Source organism: Cnephaeus nilssonii (genome assembly GCF_951640355.1).
Source record: "Cnephaeus nilssonii genome assembly, chromosome: 12".
Classification (NCBI taxonomy): Eukaryota; Metazoa; Chordata; class Mammalia; order Chiroptera; family Vespertilionidae; genus Cnephaeus; species Cnephaeus nilssonii.
Genome location: NC_137083.1, coordinates 5,567,386 through 5,587,570, shown reverse-complemented (window position 1 = coordinate 5,587,570; position 20,185 = coordinate 5,567,386). Strand labels below are relative to the sequence as shown.

General features: G+C 48.1%; 1 protein-coding gene across 3 annotated transcripts in view; it reads right to left on the bottom strand.

Annotated features, from left to right (window-relative positions):
* Positions 1 to 798: 798 nt before the first annotated feature.
* Positions 799 to 20,185, bottom strand: part of MATCAP2 (microtubule associated tyrosine carboxypeptidase 2) — a 40,538-nt gene continuing 21,151 nt past the window's right edge. The window contains exons 3-8 of one of the 3 annotated variants that reach the window (XM_079786570.1): positions 13,429 to 14,126; positions 8,922 to 9,065; positions 8,196 to 8,328; positions 7,429 to 7,734; positions 6,008 to 6,105; positions 799 to 5,055 (exon numbers count right to left, since the gene is read on the bottom strand). In XM_079786570.1, coding sequence (XP_079642696.1) covers positions 4,894 to 5,055; positions 6,008 to 6,105; positions 7,429 to 7,734; positions 8,196 to 8,328; positions 8,922 to 9,065; positions 13,429 to 14,126 — 1,541 coding nt within the window. In that variant the 3' untranslated portion in view covers positions 799 to 4,893. The remainder of the gene's footprint in view (positions 5,056 to 6,007; positions 6,106 to 7,428; positions 7,735 to 8,195; positions 8,329 to 8,921; positions 9,066 to 13,428; positions 14,127 to 20,185) is intronic. The other 2 variants (XM_079786569.1, XM_079786568.1) reach the window with 2 other exon arrangements.

The following is a 20,185-nucleotide window of genomic DNA, read 5'->3' as shown; positions in this document are numbered from 1 at the left end:
TCCAGCTCTTTAAGGCGTTGGATCTTTCCCAGAAGAGCCGTGCTTGCTGAAAGTCAGAGTGTGGGTTTGGGGTTGGCTCTGAGGTCAGCCAGCAAGATGAACCAGCTCGGAGGGCCTCCAGCCTACAATAGGGGCAGAGCAGCCAGAAGGAAAAAGGAGGGCTCGTGGGCCCTCTGGTGGGCGGTTGTGGAGCGGCACTCAGAAGCGCCCCCGAGGCTGGCTGGAGCTCACACAAAATCAGAGCTTCCCACGCGAAAAGGGATTAGTCTTTCCTAAATCCAGGAAGGCCCGTTTACCTGGGAGAGCTACTTGCTTTTCTTGGAGATAATAGTTATAAACTATATGATAAAGGTTATTTTTAAAAGGCAAGAGAACCAAAATATCTGGTCTGTCTAAATTTGAGATGTTAACACTTCTATGTGGGTCCGCCCACCAGCCCACCTTACCCATGTGCTGCGCTTCAGAACTTTGATATACGAGTATATGGTGTTAGGATTTTTTCAGGTTTATCTCATCCCCATTTGGGAAGGAAAAAGTCTCCAGAGCACCACAACCTCTTGAAATTGACAGTCACTGAAATTCCACCTGTTCGGTTTTTTTTAAAGGACCCCCATATCTTTAAAGAGTTCATGTCATAGAATAATCTCCAAGATCTATGAAATGCAAAATTCAAAATACGGAGTAATGTGTAGTAATCTATCATTTGTGCTAAAAGTACAGCAGAGTACGTTTACATGTTCGATGGTATTTGCATTAACTGTCTCTGGAAGGACACACAACACACATACACACACAGCTAGTGAAGTTGGTTGTCTTGTTCCCCCCCCCCCCCCCCGCGCCAGCTTTATGGCTCACATATAACATTGTTTAAGCTTAAGGTATGCGTGTGGGGATTATGAAATAATTACCACCATAGTATTAGCCAATACATCCATCACATCATATAATTACTATTTCTTTATTGTGGTGAGAACGTTTAAGATCCACTCGCTTAGCCATTTCCAATCTATAATACAGTATTGTTCACTATACCCTCCACGCTGTCCATTAGATCTTTAAGAACTGGAAGTTTGTACCTTTTGACCATCTCCCCAGCCTCCCTGGCCCCAGCCCCTGGCAACCATCATTCTCTCCTGTTTCTATGAGTTCATCCTTTTTTAGATTCCCCATTGTAAGTGATGTCGTACAATATTTGTCTTTCTCCGATTATCTCACTTAGCTCACCCATGTTGTCCAAAATGACAGGGCTCCCTTCTTTCTCGTGGCTGAATTCCATTTCATTGTAGATATATACCACATCTCCATCCATTCATCTGGCGATGAATGCTGAGGTTGTTTCCATGTCTTGGCTATTGTAATGCTGCAATGGATATGGGACTGTAGGTATCTATTCGATATCCTGTTTTCATTTCCTTTGACTATATACCCAGTAGAATCGCTGGATCATATGGTAGTTCTATTTTTAATTTTTGGGGGGAAGTTCCATTTTTTCCTACTTCCTATAGCTACCTACATTCCCACCAACAGTGTACAAGGGTTTCCTTTTTTCCACCTCCTCACCAACACTCAATCTCATCTTTTTTATAAGCTATTATAAAATCTCGTCGTTTTGATTTCCACTTACCTGTTTAGTGATGTTGAGCGTCTTTTCATGTACATGTTGGCAATTTGTATGTCTGATTTGGGAAAATATATGCTCAATTCTGCTCATTTTAAAATCAGATTGTTTTTTGTGCTATTGAGTTTTAGGAGTTCCTTATATATTTTAGATAGTAACCCATCAGATATGTGATTTGTAAATATTTTCTCGCATTCCTTAGGTTGTCTTTTTGTGTTGTTTTCTTTTGCTGTGTAGCAGCTTTTTTGTTTTTGTTGTTGTTGTTAATCCTCACCTGAGGATATATTTTCATTGATTTTTAGGGATAATAGGAGAGAGAGGGAAAGTCAGAGAGAAACATGTGAGAGAAACACATTGATTGGTTGCCTCCTGCAGGAGCCCTGACCAGGGCCTGGGCCGGGGAGGAGCCTGCAACCAAGGTACATGCCCTTGACCGGAATTGAACCCAGGACCCTTTGTTCTGCAGGCCAATGCTCTATCCACTGAGCCAAACTGGCTAGAGCTGATTTTCTCTCATTGATGTTTCTATCTCTCTCTCCCTCTCTCTTCCTCTCTCTCTCGAATCAATAAAAAACAAAGTAAACAAAATTTACTCAATGAACAGGGCAGTAAATAAAGACAGAATGATCCCTCTCTCCTTTCCCATGAGAATACAAGCTGCACTAACTGGGGGAGGGGAAGGGTGGCAAATGTAAGCTTTCCCTATAAATAAGGCTCAGCGTGATCCATGCTCCTTTCAATAATCACCACAGCAACCCAGAAGTGCCACAAGAAAATATAATTAGGTTCCAAAGGACAGAAGTTTGCATGCACATATATTCACATACTCCATGTAAGAACCTCAGTGCTCTTGTTTCTATTATATCTAGACACAAAATGCCCAAAGATTTACAAAACTAGCCATACAAATTTTAAACATGTTTACAAAGATGAAAATATAAAGAAATGAAGACTATGGAATTTTGTTTGCCAACAATTTCACTTTGAATCCTGTCTTGTGTGAAAACCAGACAGTGCATCAGAAAGTGTATTTGATACTATATGCTAGAATTTCAGTAGACAACATTGACGAAATCCTAAGCATCAATAGTCTAGGTAGGACAAATAACTATTATAACCCTAAAATGTGATCTTCAATTATTCCCCTAAGTACTGCTGCTATAATTTTCTATTTATTAAACCTTTATTTATGAAATAAAACTGACATTAGAATTCTATCTCAGGAAAGAGAATAACCTTAATTAAATCTTCAATCCCAACTTTTAAAGCTTAGCTTTTCTGCTCACCTGAAACTATTTTTGGTTCGCCGCTAACTTTTAAAATATCCTAAGACAATCGGTGTGATTTGAAGTCATTTTTGTCTGGAGGGTGCTCACATTTCTTGTTTTTATTTGAAGGCGTAGGGCATTAATGTCTTCCTTTCCCAAACCAGACAGAGAATGTCATCCATTTGACACTCAGACCGCCCACCCAGGAGCCGAGGGCTGCTGGACCGTCCTCTGTAGCTGGACGTCCGCAGGAGGAGTGGTACTGCCCCCAGAGGTTCCGCTCCTGAGCACTGCGCTTAAGTCACAGGCACAGATCCTGCCGTTTGTCTGTGCTTCCATTCCAGCCCATCAGACCCTTTCCACAGTCACCTTGGGGAAGTTTGACGATGAAATCAGAGACAAGACATGAAGCTGAGCCTGGAGGGCTCTGCTACAAGGAAGCAGCGCAGTGGGTCCGGAGTGGTGCTGCCGTCTGCCGTGTGTGTGTGTGTGTGTGTGTGTGTGTGTGTGTGTGTGTGTGTGTGTGAGCGAGCGCATGGCCAGCCACGGAGACATGCAGCCCCACCCCAGGCCGAGGGCTGGCCCATGGCCCCCGAGGGGGAAGCAGGGCTCTGCCGGGCGCCAGGCACGGGCCACACCCTGTCTGCAGCTTCTCCTTTAAGGCAAGCCCTGTGGCTACGTGAAGGAGAGCCCTCACACACCGGCCTGCCTGCGGGAGGGGTCCCAGTGGTTTCCCAGCATGACGGCCAGGCTGTCCGCGGACACCCGACACCCACCATAGCACCATATTTAAGCCTGAAGTGAGGTAAACATAAACTCTCAGGTAGCTTTGGGTAGGAATTTCAGTAGCAATTTTGTGTGGGTTATTTGGGGGGGGGGTCTTTATTCTTCAATTTTGTTACAATAGCAATTTTGAATGGGGTGTCTACGGCAGTGTTCTTTGTGATCATTAAAATAAGTTGTTTGAAGAGCCATTTGATCCCAAGTATGTATATGCAAGTATATATCAAAATTAAAAAATTATAAAGCCAAGTGGGTAAGCTTTTGGCAGGAGAAACGTAGCCGATCAGAACTCTCATTTTTGAAATTTAAACTATGTCACTGTTGGGTTGGTGAAGCCAAAGGTTTTGATCAAGGACACAAGCCAATCACAGGGCCGGTTCAGCCGATGGCAGGGCCCAGAGCAAGGTCAGGTGCACTGTAGACATCCCGTGGACACCCAGCCTACCTGCCCTGCTTGTTGCTCCGTTTAATGAGAAGGTGGGTAGCTTCTCTCTTCCCCAACTATTCTAATGCACATGGACGAACCCCTCTGGAACCTGTACTTACCGTTTCTATAGAGGAATACAGAGGGCGAGACCCTCACCTTGGTTAACATTTACAAGGGGTAAACTATATCAGCAAATGAAAACAGACTTTAGATAAGGAATAACTGGAAACAATTCTCTAATTGAGTTCCCACAAACTGGTAAGGTGAAAAAATAAGATGTAAAGAATTAATGAAACTTTTCAAATTGTCCCCACCCCCTTAATATTACTTAACATAGAAGAGAAATAAGAAACCTTAGATGGAGCTGTTCGGGGGGCATAAAAAAACTAACTTTTCAGAGGAGAGTAATGGCCATCCTCGTGAAATAACACGTAACCGTGGCGTGTGAACAGCGCGGGAGGCAGGCTGTAGCCGAAGCTGGTCTTGGTGCTCAGGCAGAAGTTTATCGCTCGGTTTGACCAAGATTCTTCAAAAACACTCCTCAGTAGTCTTTTCATCGGACTCTGCGGAGAATCGGATGGAATCAGATGAAATCAGGTAGGTCACTTCCCTTGCAGCCTGTAGAACCCGCGGTAGAAACAGTTTCAGGTTGGTACTTATCCTAAACATGCAGCTGAAAACTGCCGACCAGTCTGCAGAAACTCGTGTAAACAGTCCTCTTCCTTTACAAATCTGCCGGTGCCGAGGCACCAAAGGGAATATAGGGGACACTTTCGCGCTGCTCGCAAGGATGCTAACTAACAGATAAGGTCTCTGAGCTCCCTGTCGGTCAGCTCGTTCACTTCCATGATCTTCTCCAAGTGCTCCATGTACCGCTCCTGGTCCAGCAGGAACTGCGGGACCCTCATGTTCTCGGTGACGCCCAGTTCCTTCAAGCGGTCCACGTCTTCATAGGAGACCTGAGAACGGAGGCGGGTCAGTTTTCAACGTAACTATCCGTCACAGTTAAAGAGCAATTTCTTCTCTGGGTAGTAAGTACACTTTTAAGTATGTGGACTATTTTTTTTAATACATTTTTATTGATTTCAGAAAGGAAGGGAGAGGGAGAGATAGAAACATCAATGATGAAAGAGAATCATTGATTGGCTGCCTCCTGCACGCCCCCTTCTGGGGACTGAGCCTGCAATCCGGGCATGTGCCCTTGACCGGAATCGAACCCGGGACCCTTCAGTCTGCAGGCCAACTCTGGGCTAAACCGGCTAGGGCAAGTATGTGAACTGTTTTTCAAATTACTTTAATATCTGCAAAATAGCCAAAATCTTTTTTCTTTATTAATTTTTATTGAGTTTAGAGAGAAAGAGGAAAGAGAAGACGGGGGTGGGAGAGGGAGAAAGAGAAGCATCGGTTTGTTGCTCCACTTATTCATGCACTCATGGGTTGCTTCTTGTATGTGCCCTGACCGGGGATCAAACCCAGTGAGGGCACACGCCCAGGTGCGGGCTCAGTCCTCAGTGTGGAGCGTGTAGGAGGCAGCCGATCAATGATTCTCTCTCATCACTGATGTTTCTCTCTCTCTCTCCCTCTCCCTTCCTCTCTGAAATTAATAAAAATATATTTAAAGGAGGGGGGTAGTGTTATATCTACGAACTACTTTCAAATGCTTTAGGAAAAGATGTATATAAATGAAACTACATACTGCATCCCCAGATTTCCTACTCCCTTCTTTATCTCTTGTCCACTAAGAGAGTTTGCCGTTCGGTTCGACGACAGAACACATTTCTTCCCTCCTGTATTATGCTGAAGAAGCTAATTCCGAGCACAGGTAAAAGCAGTCTGACCTGTGCCTGTCGTCACCATAAAGCAGCGGGCGCAAGTGCTGCGTGGGGACCTCTCGCCTTCCCGGTCACTCACCTTGCCCAGGGCGGTCAGCAGGGGGAAGTCGATGGAGTCCCGGTGCCGCAGCAGCTGCAGGATGCCGTCCAGGTACACCTGGTCTTTACTGAAGCACCCTGCAGGGACCACAGCCATGTTTACCCCCATGTCCGAAACATCCCTCAGTAATGAGATGCTGGCCGTTCCCTGTACAGGAATCGGCCGTGAACAAAAGGGTTTTCTAAGGTGCCACGTTTACTTGTGTTTAACTGCTCTATCTTTGTAACATCCAATGTAAGTCTCTGGAAGGACCAGGACAACATGGAGACCAGCAGCTCCCTTTTAAGAATCTCTCCTCCCCAGGTCCCCATCCCCATAATTAAAATAGCATGTTCCCCTAATTATAAAGAAACACTGGTAACTTAAATTGTATGACTCCTATAAATAACTAGAGGCCTGTTGCACAAAGATTCGTGCAATAGGCCTTCCTTCCCCTGGCTGCCGGCACTGGTTTTCCTCCGGCACCCAGGACCCAGGCCTTCGCTTTGGCCGCAGCGGAGAAGCCAAGCCTCTTCAGTCTTCAGTCTGTAGTCGCTCTGCACCTGTGTATGCAAATTAACCCGCCATCTTTGTTGGGTTAATTTGTATACTCCTGATTGGCTGGTGTCTCAGAGGTATGGTCAATTTGCATCTTTCTCTTTTATTAGTGTAGATTATCCTACCCTCACCCTCACCCCACCCTCTGACTGCAGCCTTAACTCCCATGATGCAATGAGGGTGTCCAGTGAGGAAGGCGGGGACGGTTTACAGCATTAGGTCTCACGGGAGCAATGTGGAAGCATAGGATGTCAGAATTACTAGTTAAAACACACACACACACACACACACACACACACACACACACACTAATACCCTTTGCACCATTAAAATAACTATAGGTGATTCTGATACTATTCTTCCCTAAGAAATCAAGAATTAGGACTGAGTTTTAAAGAATATGGGGTTTATAAAAAGAAAAAATGTGGACGAAGACATGATGAGCAGAAACAGCTCATGAGATCTGATCCACTTTTAAAAAAGTGTTCTTTTACAAAGAAAACCCTCCTCCCACCTGACAGCGTGTGAATTTGTTAAACGTTGCTCTGTTCCATGGACTGAAGTCACCATACGGAGTCCTGTGCTATGATGCTGTGGATGTGGTTAGCTATGCTAATAGCCCGGGGACTGTGGACAAGTTGTCCTTACCGGTTAGGGACGCGCACAGGAGTATCTGCAGGTAAAAGGACAGATGTCTGGAATTGGTTTCCAATACTCTAGGGACAACTGGTGAACCCGTTAGTGGTTCATAACCACTAAGACTGCGTCGTGTTGAACGAGGGTTCAGTCAGCACATTCATCACTCCTGTTTTCTGTTGATCCTCACCCCAAAGTCAGAGGACCTATGGCCTGGGGCCACCCACCTGGCTGGGCCGTGTCGGTGCAGCCCCTCTTGGCCCGCACGCAGTAATCCCACCTCGTGTTGGGGTCCTTGACAAACCTCCCGATGTCCCGGAAGAGCTCGCAGAAGGACAGGCGGCTGGCCTGGAACACGGTGTAGTAGAGTAGCGCAGCCCGCCACAGGAAGGGGTCCTTCCTGAACAGGACGCTGTGGATGCTCGCCAGCCCCTCCTCCGTGGGGTTGTTGGGCTTCAGCTCGTGCTTCCTGCGGCCTGTCCAGCTGCCCCAGGGCTGCTGCAGGTTGTTGATGCCCCGGAAGTAATGTGTGCCTGTGGGAGCAGGAAACGCCCGTCTTTACTTCCTTCCCCTACCAGCTGTTCTCAGCCCAAATCAACCCAAACAGCAGAAGCCAGCCCGCCCCGCCCCAAGCCTCTGATCGGAAGGAGCACACTGCCCCCCGCTCTCCCCAAGGGCTCCCAGGGCTCCTCAGAAGAGGTTATTTTTGTCAAGGGAGGAATCATAGACTTGATATTTGAAAAGGATCTCAGAGATCAGGTAATTCAATTCCTTCAGTTTAAGGTCAAGGAACTGAAATCCTGGGGTTCAGTGACTTTTTAAGCTTAATGCTGCTGCACAGGGCCCTGAGAACCTAACTTGAAATGGGACATCAATCAGCGTAGCTCATGTTCTCATTGCTTTTTGCCAAATACAACTACAAAAACCCCACTACAAAGAGCGTGTCTGTGGAGCCGATTCGGGTACGACGCGTGACGGTACGACGCTGCCCTACCGATTTCGTGCCTCAGCATTCCCTCCAGCCAGTGCTCACGTGCAGTGGACACATTGATGGTCAGCGTGGGGCAGCCGTTGACCACCGTCATGGAGGCGCGGGAGAGCAGGTCCTCGGTGAGGTGGACCACGACCTGAGGGCCACAGGGAAGGTACGGAGATGGAAGCACAATGTGAAGGTGGGGGGCCAGGCCCCAGGAACACCTTTTGTTTCCAGCACCCCGATGCTCCCAGAACCAAGAGGATGAACTGAGGGCCAGTCCCCTGGACCTTCCGGTGCTGAGCCTGTGGGACCTCAGGGCCTTCCTGGACTGGAAGGAAGGCAAGGGCTCTGCGGAGAAGACACGAGGACCGGGCCCTGTCCCGCTGCGCTGAGCCCGGCCACAGTGACGCAGGGCGGGCGCAGACGGAGGCCTGGCCACTGCGCCGGAGCTATGTCAACACTGAACGCCAGGACCTGGCTTTCAATGCGAGGGGCCCCAGGGCAATCTCTTCATTGACAATTTTCATAAAACCACTCACATGTTGCCATAAGCTACACAGAAGTGGCGGTAAGAAAAGAAACTGAACACAGCTCAATGCCATGGGAAAGTAGACTTCCAGTATTCAGTCAGGAACCTGTGTGACTAGTTTAAGGAGCTAGACGGGGTTGGAAAGACACCGCTTGCAGCCAGCGCCGCGGGCCCTGTGGAGGGCTAAGTGCCACGGCGCTCGCCCCAGGACTCACCTCCCCCAGGCAGCCTTCCTTCATCATGTACTTCCGGACGTGGCTCCAGATCCGAGTCTTGGACAGCAGGCTCCCGCCCGTGGCCTGCTCGAACTTCTCATAGCTCCCGTATTTCTGTAAAGTCAGCTCCATAATATTGATGGCCTGGAGAGAAAGAGAACACGGAAGCCAACAGCCTCCCATTACTCGAGGGGAGTAATAAGCCGGTAATACTCGTATTTATCGTGACTGTGTCTGTTGTTTATTGATTCCAAATGGAAATACAACCGAGGCACCACATCTTTCTAATCCTAAGCAGCTGTCACTCCCTTGCACATACTTTCACAAACACCTGTCAGTTACAAATACTTCTCTCTTTCTGTATTTACTTCTCTCTTTTTAAAAATCTTTATTGTTGAAAATATTATATATGTCCCCCATTTTCCCCCACTGACCCCCTCCAACCCACCTCCCGTCCTCTGCCCCAGGCCTTCACCACCCTATTGTCTGTGTCCATGGGTTATGCATATATGCAAACAAGTTCTTTGGTTAATAACCTCCCACCCACCTTCCCCTGCCTTCCCTCCAAGATTCCAATGTGTTCGCTTCTCTTTAATACATATGACCCACTACTACACAATCTACTACCATATGGCCAACTACACATGATCCACTACCAGGTGTACACCTAAGATAACTTAAAACATAGGTCCACACAAAAATTTGCACACATATTCATAGCAGCATTATTCATAATAGCTAAAGAGCAGAAACAACCCACATGTCTATCAACTGATGAATGGACACATAAAATGAGCTATACATCCTTGGGTATTACTCAGCAATAGAGTCCTGACACAAGCTACGACACGGATGCATCTGGACAACATTATGCTAAGTGAAAGGAGCTTGTTACAAAGGACCAATGCTGAATGATTCCACTTATATGAAACTTCCAGAACAGGCGAGTCCATAGAAGAAGGGAGAGTAGACTGGCGCTGGCCTAGAGCTGGGAGGCTGGTGGCCAATGAGGAGCCATTTCTAATGGGCAGAGGTTTCTTTTGGAGGGTGATGACATATCCTAGAATTGGATAGTGGTGATGCTGCATAATTCTAAACACACTCAGAATCACTGACTGTACACTCAGGTGGGTGAACTGCATGGCGTGTGGCTTTTATCTTAAGCCGTCATTTAAAAAGGAAGAGTCCAGCCCTAGCTGGTTTGGCTCAGTGGATAGAGCGTCGGCCTGCAGACTGAAGTGTCCTGGGTTCAATTCCGGTCAAGGGCACATGCCCAGGTTGCAGGCTCAGTCCCCAGTGGGGGGGCGTGCAGGAGGCAGCCGATCCATGATTCTTTCTCATCATTGATGTTTATATCTCTCTCTTCCTCTCCCTCTCCCTTTCTCTCTGAAATCAACAAAAATCTATTTTTAAAAATAACATAAAAATAATAATAAATAAAAAGGAATAGTTCATTGGACAGCACTGTGTAACTTTTCAACCACTACCCCAGGAAATGAAAACTCTCTGTACAAACTGTGCAGCATTGTCTCGGGTAGAACAAGCTTCTGACACGTCTGTGAGGGACCTGCTGCTGGTTGGCCTGCTGGTTCTGTCCACGGCTCAGCAACCTGGAAATCTGACCATCAGTCACGAGCCACTTCCCCAGTCATGTGCTTAAAGCTATCTCCCTTCTCGGCTGCCGTTTCGCTCGGTGCAACAGGGACACCGGTGTGACCGGGGGCAGGAGACGGGCGTCCAGCAGGCCTGTTCACCTGGCGCCTGCCCTTCACGGCCTGTGACATCCTAGGCATGTCATTCCTCCTTCTCAGGCGGAGTTTCTCCACTGGCAAATGGAGATGAAAATGTTTGCCCTACTTACCTCACAGGGTTGTTGTGAGGACAAAGTTAGAGAGAGACAGAAAAAGAGGCGACAGGGAGAGAGAGACCGTGAATGGGTTTTGTTGTCTATTTCCCATATGACTGTGTATCGTATTTAAGTTTCAACAGAATTAAAGGCTGGGTTTTAATTTTAGAATTTAAGGTCATTGGTTTGACCTCCACTCAATTCCAACCCTCCCTTCACTTCCCCCCTTTTATAAACTCTGCCATCTAGAGGGCCCCCCCCCCCCAATCCTGAGTCCCCCCAGGAGGTCACCCCAGGAAGTCAGTCCTCTTCCCTAGGCCAAACTGTTTCTCTGGAAAAGTGGTGGACCAGATATCATTTCAAAAGGGCTCCATGGCCAAATGTGGTTGGAAAATACTGGGTTAAACAGCAATGAATTACCTATCCACTTACACTACCAACTCTAAAAGCAAGACATTGCTTTCCGGGGGCCATCTTGAAAATCAAACAGCTCTGCTCCTGGACAGATCTTTTTATAAGGAATGAAGCCTGTGTCACTGGCTGTAACATCTGTCTCCGCCTCAATCTCTAGTCCCTTGTCTTTCCTCACTGCATCTCCCCCCACGGGTTACCATGCAAGATGCCTGGAACCAAATCACAGGCCCAGAAGCCTTCTTCTTCATGAGTCCGTTCAGTGGTGTGTTCTCACTGAGGTGTTTGTTTTAAACACCACTTCCTGCTACGCTCTCCTCTTCACGGCACCGTTGGTGGCTCCTCTATTACCGCGTTTCCTCCTCTGACCATTCTTGCTCCCCATACTGACCCTCCTGCAGACCTGTGGTCCGTGTCACCACAGGAGAGCGAGGTGGCTGCCCTGGCTAATCCATGCAAAGGTTTCCTTCCATTAACATGGGCGATCAAAACCGCAGTGTACTTGCAATTAACAGTGACTTTGAAAAGCACAGTCTTAGGAATAGGCCAGCATGGGAACGGGGTGAAAGTGCAGGCTGTGGAGCCACAGGCAAGTCGTGTCAATGCTGTCCGTGCGGCTGCCGATGCCCCCTCATCGCCTCCCACAGAAATGAGAGAACATTCTCTGTGATTTCATGGCGGGAAATCTCGCCTGGCTGGCAGGGGTTGGGGTGGGACTCCAAATTAAAATGTGTTGGTGAATAAATCTCAGCCCTTTCTCTCAGCACTAAGGAGGGGGAAGCAAACAGCTTTTTAATAATTATCATAAAGTTTAAATGTGACATCCCCACATTCAATCAATCGCCATTTCCACCCAAAAAAAAAAATCACAAAATGATTGCCAGAATAGGAATAAAAGCGACAGCTGACTTTTTAGTGTTTGGCACAATCTCAGCACATTTAAATAAAAAGCGATTGCGCTGTAAAAAACCAGAGGTGTGGTAGAAAAGGTTTCTTCCAGCAAAGGAAATGAAATAGCAATATTAAAATTATTTTAATCTTAAAATAAGCTCTACCTAATGGCTTAAATGACTGGTCAGATGGCATGTCAGTTATAACAACACCAAATCTGCTGGCACAAATCCAAAAGAACCGCATGCGGCAGAAATGCTACGACAGGGCACGCAGCACAGGCCGGTGGAGCTATGCCTGCCAACGCCGGGCAGCCCTGACAAAGCCACGCCGGGCCTGCTGCGCCAGAACAGCCGGTGCAAGGTTAATTTCACCAAATGTCTGCCTTGGCCGGCCGCACTGTGCCTGCAGGGGAAGCCCAGGTGCCTGAGAAGTGGAGGGTGCCCTAACGCGCCTGCCACAGAGCTATGGGCTGCGTGACTGAACGGGAAAGTGCTGGTCCTGCCAGTCACATAGGATTGGCGAACCTTGAAGATCACTTTTATAATTTCATCCTTTTCTTCTTTAAATGAGCGCCTAAATATTGATTTGATGATGATAAACTATGTGAGCAAAGCACTAAAACGCTCATGGCCGCCAGACGTGTGGGGCCTGAGCAAGCTGGGGGTGGAGTCCTCCGACCAGGAGAACCAGAGACTGCGGTCCGGAGGCAAGCAGAACAAGTGCAGCCCGTTTTCTCCGCTCACACGGAGAAGGGCTGTACTTGCCTGTGGGCTCACTCACGGCCAGGCCTGTAACTCCCCCCGGAAAGCCGGGAGCCAGGTCTGAAGCTTTCTTCCTCGTAAAGAGTCTTCCTGCCCTGGCCGGTGTGGCTCAGTGGATAGAGCGTCGGCCTGTGGTCCAAAGGGTCCCAGGTTCTATTCCGGTCAAGGGCTCATACTTTCGTTGCAGGCTCTTCCCCAGCCCGGGCCCTGGTCAGGGCTCCTACAGAAGGCAACCAATGGATGTGTTTCTCTCACATCGATGTTTCTCTCTGTCTTTCCCTCTCTCTTCCACGCTCTCTAAAAACCAATGGAAAAATATCCTCGGGAGAGGATTAACAACAACAAAAATCTAATAAAGGGTCTTCCTGCCACGGAGTCAATGAAACAGATTCTTTATGGAGCGCGATGAGTGTGACGAGTCTACAGAGAGGCTGTGCCACTTACCTGGAAATTTCTTGCCACGTGTCCGGGATGGGGATTAACTATAACATGTAAACAACTGGAATACTTTCAAAGTCCTTTTTTCCTTTTATCAGACTGCAGATAACTGCTTTAGCTATGTAACCATGAAACGCCGCTCCCGAGGAGCGTTTACCTGCTTCAGAAACCGGTCCGACGCGTTGCTGTGCTTGGCCAGCACGCTGGGCAGAGAGGGGTTCCCGTACTCAAACTGCGGGTTGTAGGTGTAGTCGGACTTGAAGAACCTGAGCTTCTCCCTCTCCAGGTTGGTGGGCTTTATGGCAGTCAGAATACAAAATTTCTTCCCAGAAGAATCATCTTTCTCAAAACTCCGACACAGCTGCGGCGGGGGCTGCGGCCTCGGCTTGGGGAGAGGGGAGAAATGGTGCCGCTTGACCTTGTGTTTGGCTTTGGGTGTCAGGGCTATGCTGTTCCCTGTAACAGAGATACCGTGTGTGAAGGCCACAGGACTCGACAGGGCGCTCGTGATGCAGGCGGCAGGCTGCCGGTCGAGGCAGCACCAGGCGCCGCCGCTCAGCCCCGGCACCAGGGCCTTGGTCTTGCGCAGCTCCTTGCCGTGAGGCGAGCAGGGAGACTTGCTGGGCTTCCCACATCGCTTGGGCTGGGCGGAGGAAGGCCGCCTCTGCGACTGATGCCTCCTCTCCTCTCTGCTCTGGAGGAGGACATTGTAGCTGCTGGTGCCGGTGGTGAAGATGTCCTTCAGGATCCCGGGCGGTAACTGGGAGGCGCTCCGGCGGCGGTCCGCGGCCACGGCCTCTTCGGCGGTCAGCACAGACTTCTTGGCCAGCTCCTGCTCGGGCCAGTGAAGCTTTTCTGTGTCAACAAACAAAACCAAACACGAGGAATAACAAAGACACCACATGAAGCGAATTGCTTATGACACGCGAAGTGTGCTGAAGGTTCTGCAGACTTTATAACTTTGCAACAATCTTTGGATAAGACATTGTAAGTATGAAAAGGATGTGTTACTAAACGTTGGCCATGCTAAACATTGCCGCTTCTGAATTATCTCTAGAAGTCCACAGCTTCAAACCATTTAGATGATCAAGGTTTAATACAGATGTGAGATAGTACATGTAAATAATGTGAATACTCAACTCTACCAAAGAATGGGGATTTCATAGATCCAAGTCACTTTCAAAGCCAATACAATCTTGAAATCTGATAGTTTATACACAGGTAGCCATCGGTAAAGGAAGAACAGCACTGCCTTATTGATCTTGAAAACCACTTTTAAGATGAAATAATGATGTGCGTATGTTCAAGCATGTTTTAGGAATGTCACTCAATATTAGCTGGTTGGTTTTCTTAATTCTAGGCTATAGATTAAGGTGAAAGAAAATCAAGGGTTTTTCTTGCCATGTCTGAAAAAATATTGTAATGACTATTACATAGATACCAGCACATCAAATGGCAAATGAAGGAGAAGTCAACTTTGTCTTTAGACCTCACAAGTGGTTTAAAGAGGCAAGAATCACTTGATATACTGCTGCTCAGGAGCTGCTGTAGGCTGGATTTGCACTTTTTCTTCCCACAAATACTCGGAATACGACTAAGTATTCTTAAAATACGTCTGCACGAATGCATTGTTCCTGCCTTCAACCAGCTTCTAATCTGGCTCTGAAGGTGAGGCAGGCTTGGGAAGACCTGAATAATAACGCAAGGGAGTAAGAAGCTTAAACGTGAAAAGCAGGAGCTATGACCTAGACTTGAGAGGAGGAGGAGAGCAATGTGAAGAGAAACCGATGGTGGGGGGGGGGGGGCGGGGTGGTGGTCAGCAGAGCCTCAGGGCTTTCAGCCTCAGTCTACACCAGTGATGGCGAACCTATGACACGCGTGTCAGCACTGACACGCGTAGCCATTTCTGATGACACGCGGCCGCATGCCGAGGATGAAACATTTGCTGCTCCTGAGGATGAAACATTTGCGACTAGAGTCTTAGTTTTTTCCTCAAAGTGACACACTACCCGAGTTATGCTCAGTTTTTTGGCGAAGTTTGACACACCAAGCTCAAAAGGTTGCCCATCACTGGTCTACACTAACAAAGTGGCTGTGTTTGCCTTCCTCCTGCTGTCTGAACGAGGCTCCAGCTAACGTCCCACCTATAAATCGGACATAGTCTGGTCACTAACGGTTCTAACTCCTTTCTGCAAATGGGACGCATCATGGTTCTCAACCAGGCCTCGTCCCCAGGTCTCCTGGACCGTGGTGCCTCTAGCCCTCAACCCTGGGCCCCTCCCGCTGAGGCAAGTTCAATGCTAGCTGACTTGGACGAGTGCCTGCTTTGCCAAGAAAGACATGCTTTTTGAAAACTATTTATCCACACACATCTGCCATTCACCCATTCAAGATGAGACGTTCCACAATACGTAGTGATAAATAATAACAACAATAGCACCATCACCTGTTGCCATATTTCTGTGAGTTTGGGATTTCACACCAAAACTGTACATGTTATATCACGCCTCGGCGATGTTAAGTAATTGGCTCAAGGTTATAGGACAGGAGAGTAATAAATGGCAAACTGTGGTTTGAATGCAGGTGTGTCTGATCACAGGCTCTATGCTCATTTTCTCGTGTGGGGTCACTCACTCAGTTATCCACAGACACGCAGGATGAACTCGGCTGCATGTACAACACGCATCACTTCTCCTCTGCAGAGAACATGGCTCACAGGAAGACGTAGTAATGTGGATACTGATGTACTAAGATAGGTACCAGGACCGTGTCTTAGTCTTCTCTTTCTTTCCAACATCTAGCCTGGGATCTGGCAGACATTCCGTAAATGTACACGGAATGAACGGCATGACCTTGAACATGCCACTCTCCAACCATGGTAGGTCAGCAGGTGTTAGTAGTTCTGGGAGCATTCTGTATTTACATGAGGACACACCACACCAGTGGAAATATAATGGGGAACTGGCAATGTCTGGAGACATTCTGCTGTCACCGCTAGGGGGAGGAGCTACTGGCATCTTGTGGGTAGAGGCCAGAGATGATGCTAAACATCCTTCCATGCACAGGACAGCTCCTGCAACAAAATATTCATCCTAAGACAGTGCCAAGGTAGAGACACCCTGCTCTACATGGAAGTGTTTACTTAAAGTCCAGGGTTGAGGGTAAAGAAACAGTACCAGGTCGAAAGTGGATAATAATCCAAACATGTAAGGTACTTAAACGTCCTTCTACTTAACATTTTCTAGGCCACCATGGGAAGTGTGAATTCTGGTGTCTAAACGATAACATGAAAGTATGAACTTGCGGGGGTTAAATGTCTACTGCATTTCCAAGCTGAGAGGTGAGAGGTAGGAGCGAGGCTGCACAGGTCATGTTGAAGGTTGACTGCACAAAGAAGCCATTCAATCCGTGCTGGCGACCAGCCACAAACAAACAGGACAAACAAAACTCTCATGGGGAGCGGGTCCCCGTTCCTCAGGGGTTTCGGACTTTAGTGTTGCCGACTGGTACTCTGAGCTGGGCAGGCCGGGCAACATGGGCTAAGGAACACCAGGTCACAGGCTGCAGCCCCAACGCCCACGGGCAAGGTCAGTTTCTCCAAAGACCCCAGGAGTTCAGGAGATAAGAAAGGAAGACCGAAATGGACACTGAAAGGGAAAGAGCAGGAGAGCTGAGATAAGAACAGGGTATCACACACCTAGGAAGTCAGGTGAGGGCTGGGCACAGCCAGGAAGGTCGAGGGAGGTACCGGGCTCTCGTTTGACAGGGGGAACGCTGCCCAGTTAAAGTCAATGAAGAAAACTGTGAGGAATGTCTAACGTTGCTGGTGGTTACATTCATGTTGTGTTGATGTTTAAAAACTGAACATTCAGGGGAAAGTGCTCTCGGTGGTTCCTAAGACGCAGGAGCTCTGTGACCAGGCGGCAGCTCACAGAGCTCCTCTGTGTTGTCATAAAGCGCAGTGACCCGTGCCTTCATGATTCTGTCCCACCTCGAGCAGCCTGCGCACTTCAGGGTACTCTGACAAAGTCCGAAACCACCTGCCAAAACCCTCCAGGCGGAGCGGGCGGACAGGGCAGTGTGTGACGGTGTGGGACACCGCCACTCCCCCCGCAGGTGCCGCATCTCCGTTCACCTGCTGGTCGCCTGCCCGGGAGGCTCAGCCTCGGCCCTTTCCCAGCCCCACCTGCTGAGTCAAGGCTGGGAGCGCCCACGGGGCTCTGATTTCGCAAATGCCAATCCTGCCGAATGCTGACATCCCACGAAGCTCATGAACGTGGGCAGGTGGCCCGTCAAGCACTCACACAAGGAGGATATAAATTAATTGCTCACGGCAGGCACACTAACCTCGTTTTCAGTTGCATGAAAAGTATTAGAGAACCTCAAAGTGTTTTTTGTAATTTTAAATACTATTGTTTAAGAAAAATGACTTTTAAACCTGCGTAAGAACATAGTCAAAGCCCAATCAGGAGGTTTCACTGAAGAACATCCTATTCTCACTCCTCTTTTCCGAAAAATTAAAACTTTGGGGGAAATGTAACTCATTTTCCCTCTGAAATGTAATAAGGTAACTAAAAATCAAACTTTCTCATATTAAAAGTCACTCATGTGGCATTCGAGCCATTCGAAATCTGCAGCACTAGAACCGGGGGGGTGGGGAGGGGGGGTGTAAATGAACATGATTTGTTGATCAAAGAAATCATTCATCCCAACCTGATTACTCATCCTGAGGAAAAGGGAAATATTACATTAGAATTGATACTCGGTATATTCACACAACTAGGTGAGCACACTGAGATTACCAACGCAGTGAAAGCTCCGTTTGTGTCCAGAACGGGAGCAGAGGGTCCCAGGAGCCCTGGCGTCCCTTCCCGGGCGTTCAATGGCCTCTCTGTAACGTCAGTCTAATCACGAAGCCCATCAGCGCCTCAGGCTCCTCACCTAGAGGCGCGGGAGCGGGGAGCACTGTGCACTGACACCCCGTGTTTCTCGGCTGCGAAGAGGTGAGGTTTCACAGTAATTAGGAGGGCCAGGGCTGAAGGGAAGATTACATCGCCAGAAACAAAGCCTAGTGGAAAACTACCATTCAACTGGTTTTGACCCACAAGACGGCAATTTTATATGGTTCACTAATACGTATGAAACCCGAGAACCTGGGGCAATTTGCACCACAAAACAACAGGTTGCTCGATGACAAGCAGAAGAAAAGGCTAAACAAAACAAAATAATCCCCAAGAAAGATAAACAATTTGATCAAGTGTTTATCTCACTTGGGGATTAAATTAATTAAACCTCAAAAGAGATCATCTGTATGGACAGTAGAAAGGATGACTAAGCTGTGGTATATTCATACAATAGACGAGTATACTGCAATGAAAAGGACAAACTGTGGTTGCAAGCAACACTACAGATGAATCCTACAGACAATACTGAGCAAATGAACCAGATCAAGAGCACATACCGTATAATTCCATTTATGTCTAGTTCAAAACCAGAAGTCAGCAGAGTGGCTAGCTTAGAGGGAGGGCTCATAACTAGGAGGAGGTACCAGGCTAACGAGTGCAAGCAATGTCCTACATCTTGTACTGGGTAGTGGTTACATACGTGCAAATTCATCAGGCCACACACTTCAGACTTGTGAACCTTAATGAATGTAAGTTACACCTTAATTTTTTAAAATGATTTATGAAAAAATAAGTAACTTTGAAAACATATTTGTTCCCCAACTGTCTGCATTATAATAGAAAAGCTATCCTATATAATTAACAGCTAATATGCTAATTAGACCGGGCGGTGGAACAACCTTCCAGAACGACCATGGCAGGGCCGCGGGGCCGAGAGGCAGCCAGGCCGTGAGGGCCGAGGCAGCCGGGGCTGTGAGGGCCGAGCCCCTTGCACGAATTTCATGCATCGGGCCTCTAGTTAATTATATCATCTCTAAATCCAACAGCACCCACTATAGTTTCTCAACTGTAAGTTAAAAAACGAGATGGAAAGATCCTGCTATTACAATTCCAGGAACTGAGGAACACAACTGTATTCTGGGATTCCTAAAAATGCCACCGTCCCAGCTGGGAGCACCTCAGTGTTACTGTTAATGCCAATGATTCTTTATAACGTGACACTGTTTTTTGGTCAGAAACTGTTGTGGTGTTATTTGTACCAGTGAAAATACACAGAGTGTTCTATAATGCCAGAAATGATGATTGTGGTGAGAGAAGCATTAAACACCATCTAAAACAACGGCGAACGCCCCCCGGTTTTCCACTTAGGATGAACACAAAACCCCTCACCACGGCACCTGCGGTCACTCGTGGTCAGCTCTGCCGCGGCCGCACCCTGCGCAATCCCCGGACTCAGGCCACGGGAGCTGCCCCTCACGCTCACCTCTCCCCCCAGACCCAGCACCTCCTCACTCTGTCCCTGTGTTCGGCGAGTTCTTCCCTCCCCTCTATTAGATACACTTGGTCCTTCACTTCAGACACCACTTGCTCAGGAAACCTCTGGGAGGGTCTTCAGAGCACTGGCCGTGGCTGCAGGCTTACATGTGTCATCTGGTGGCCTCCCCGACACTGACACTGTGTGATCCCTTCCGGAGACATGGTGTCCGTCTTTGCTCACTGCTCTGATCATGCAAGGACGTGGCAGAGGGAAGAGAATGTCTGAGAGGTGGGAAAAGAGAAAGATTTGAGTGCCTGATGGTTGAGAGGAAAATCCTGCCGGTCCAGCATAAGGAGATGAAGCAACTAGTTGCCCTGGCCGGCGTGGCTCAGGTGGTTGAGTGTCCTGCCATGCCCCGAGAGGTCGCCTGTTCACCCGTTCGATGCCAGGTCTGGCACATGTCCAGGTTGTGGGCTCGATCCCCAGTAGGGGGTGTGCGGGGGCGGGGGGGGGGGGAAGCCCATTGATGTTTC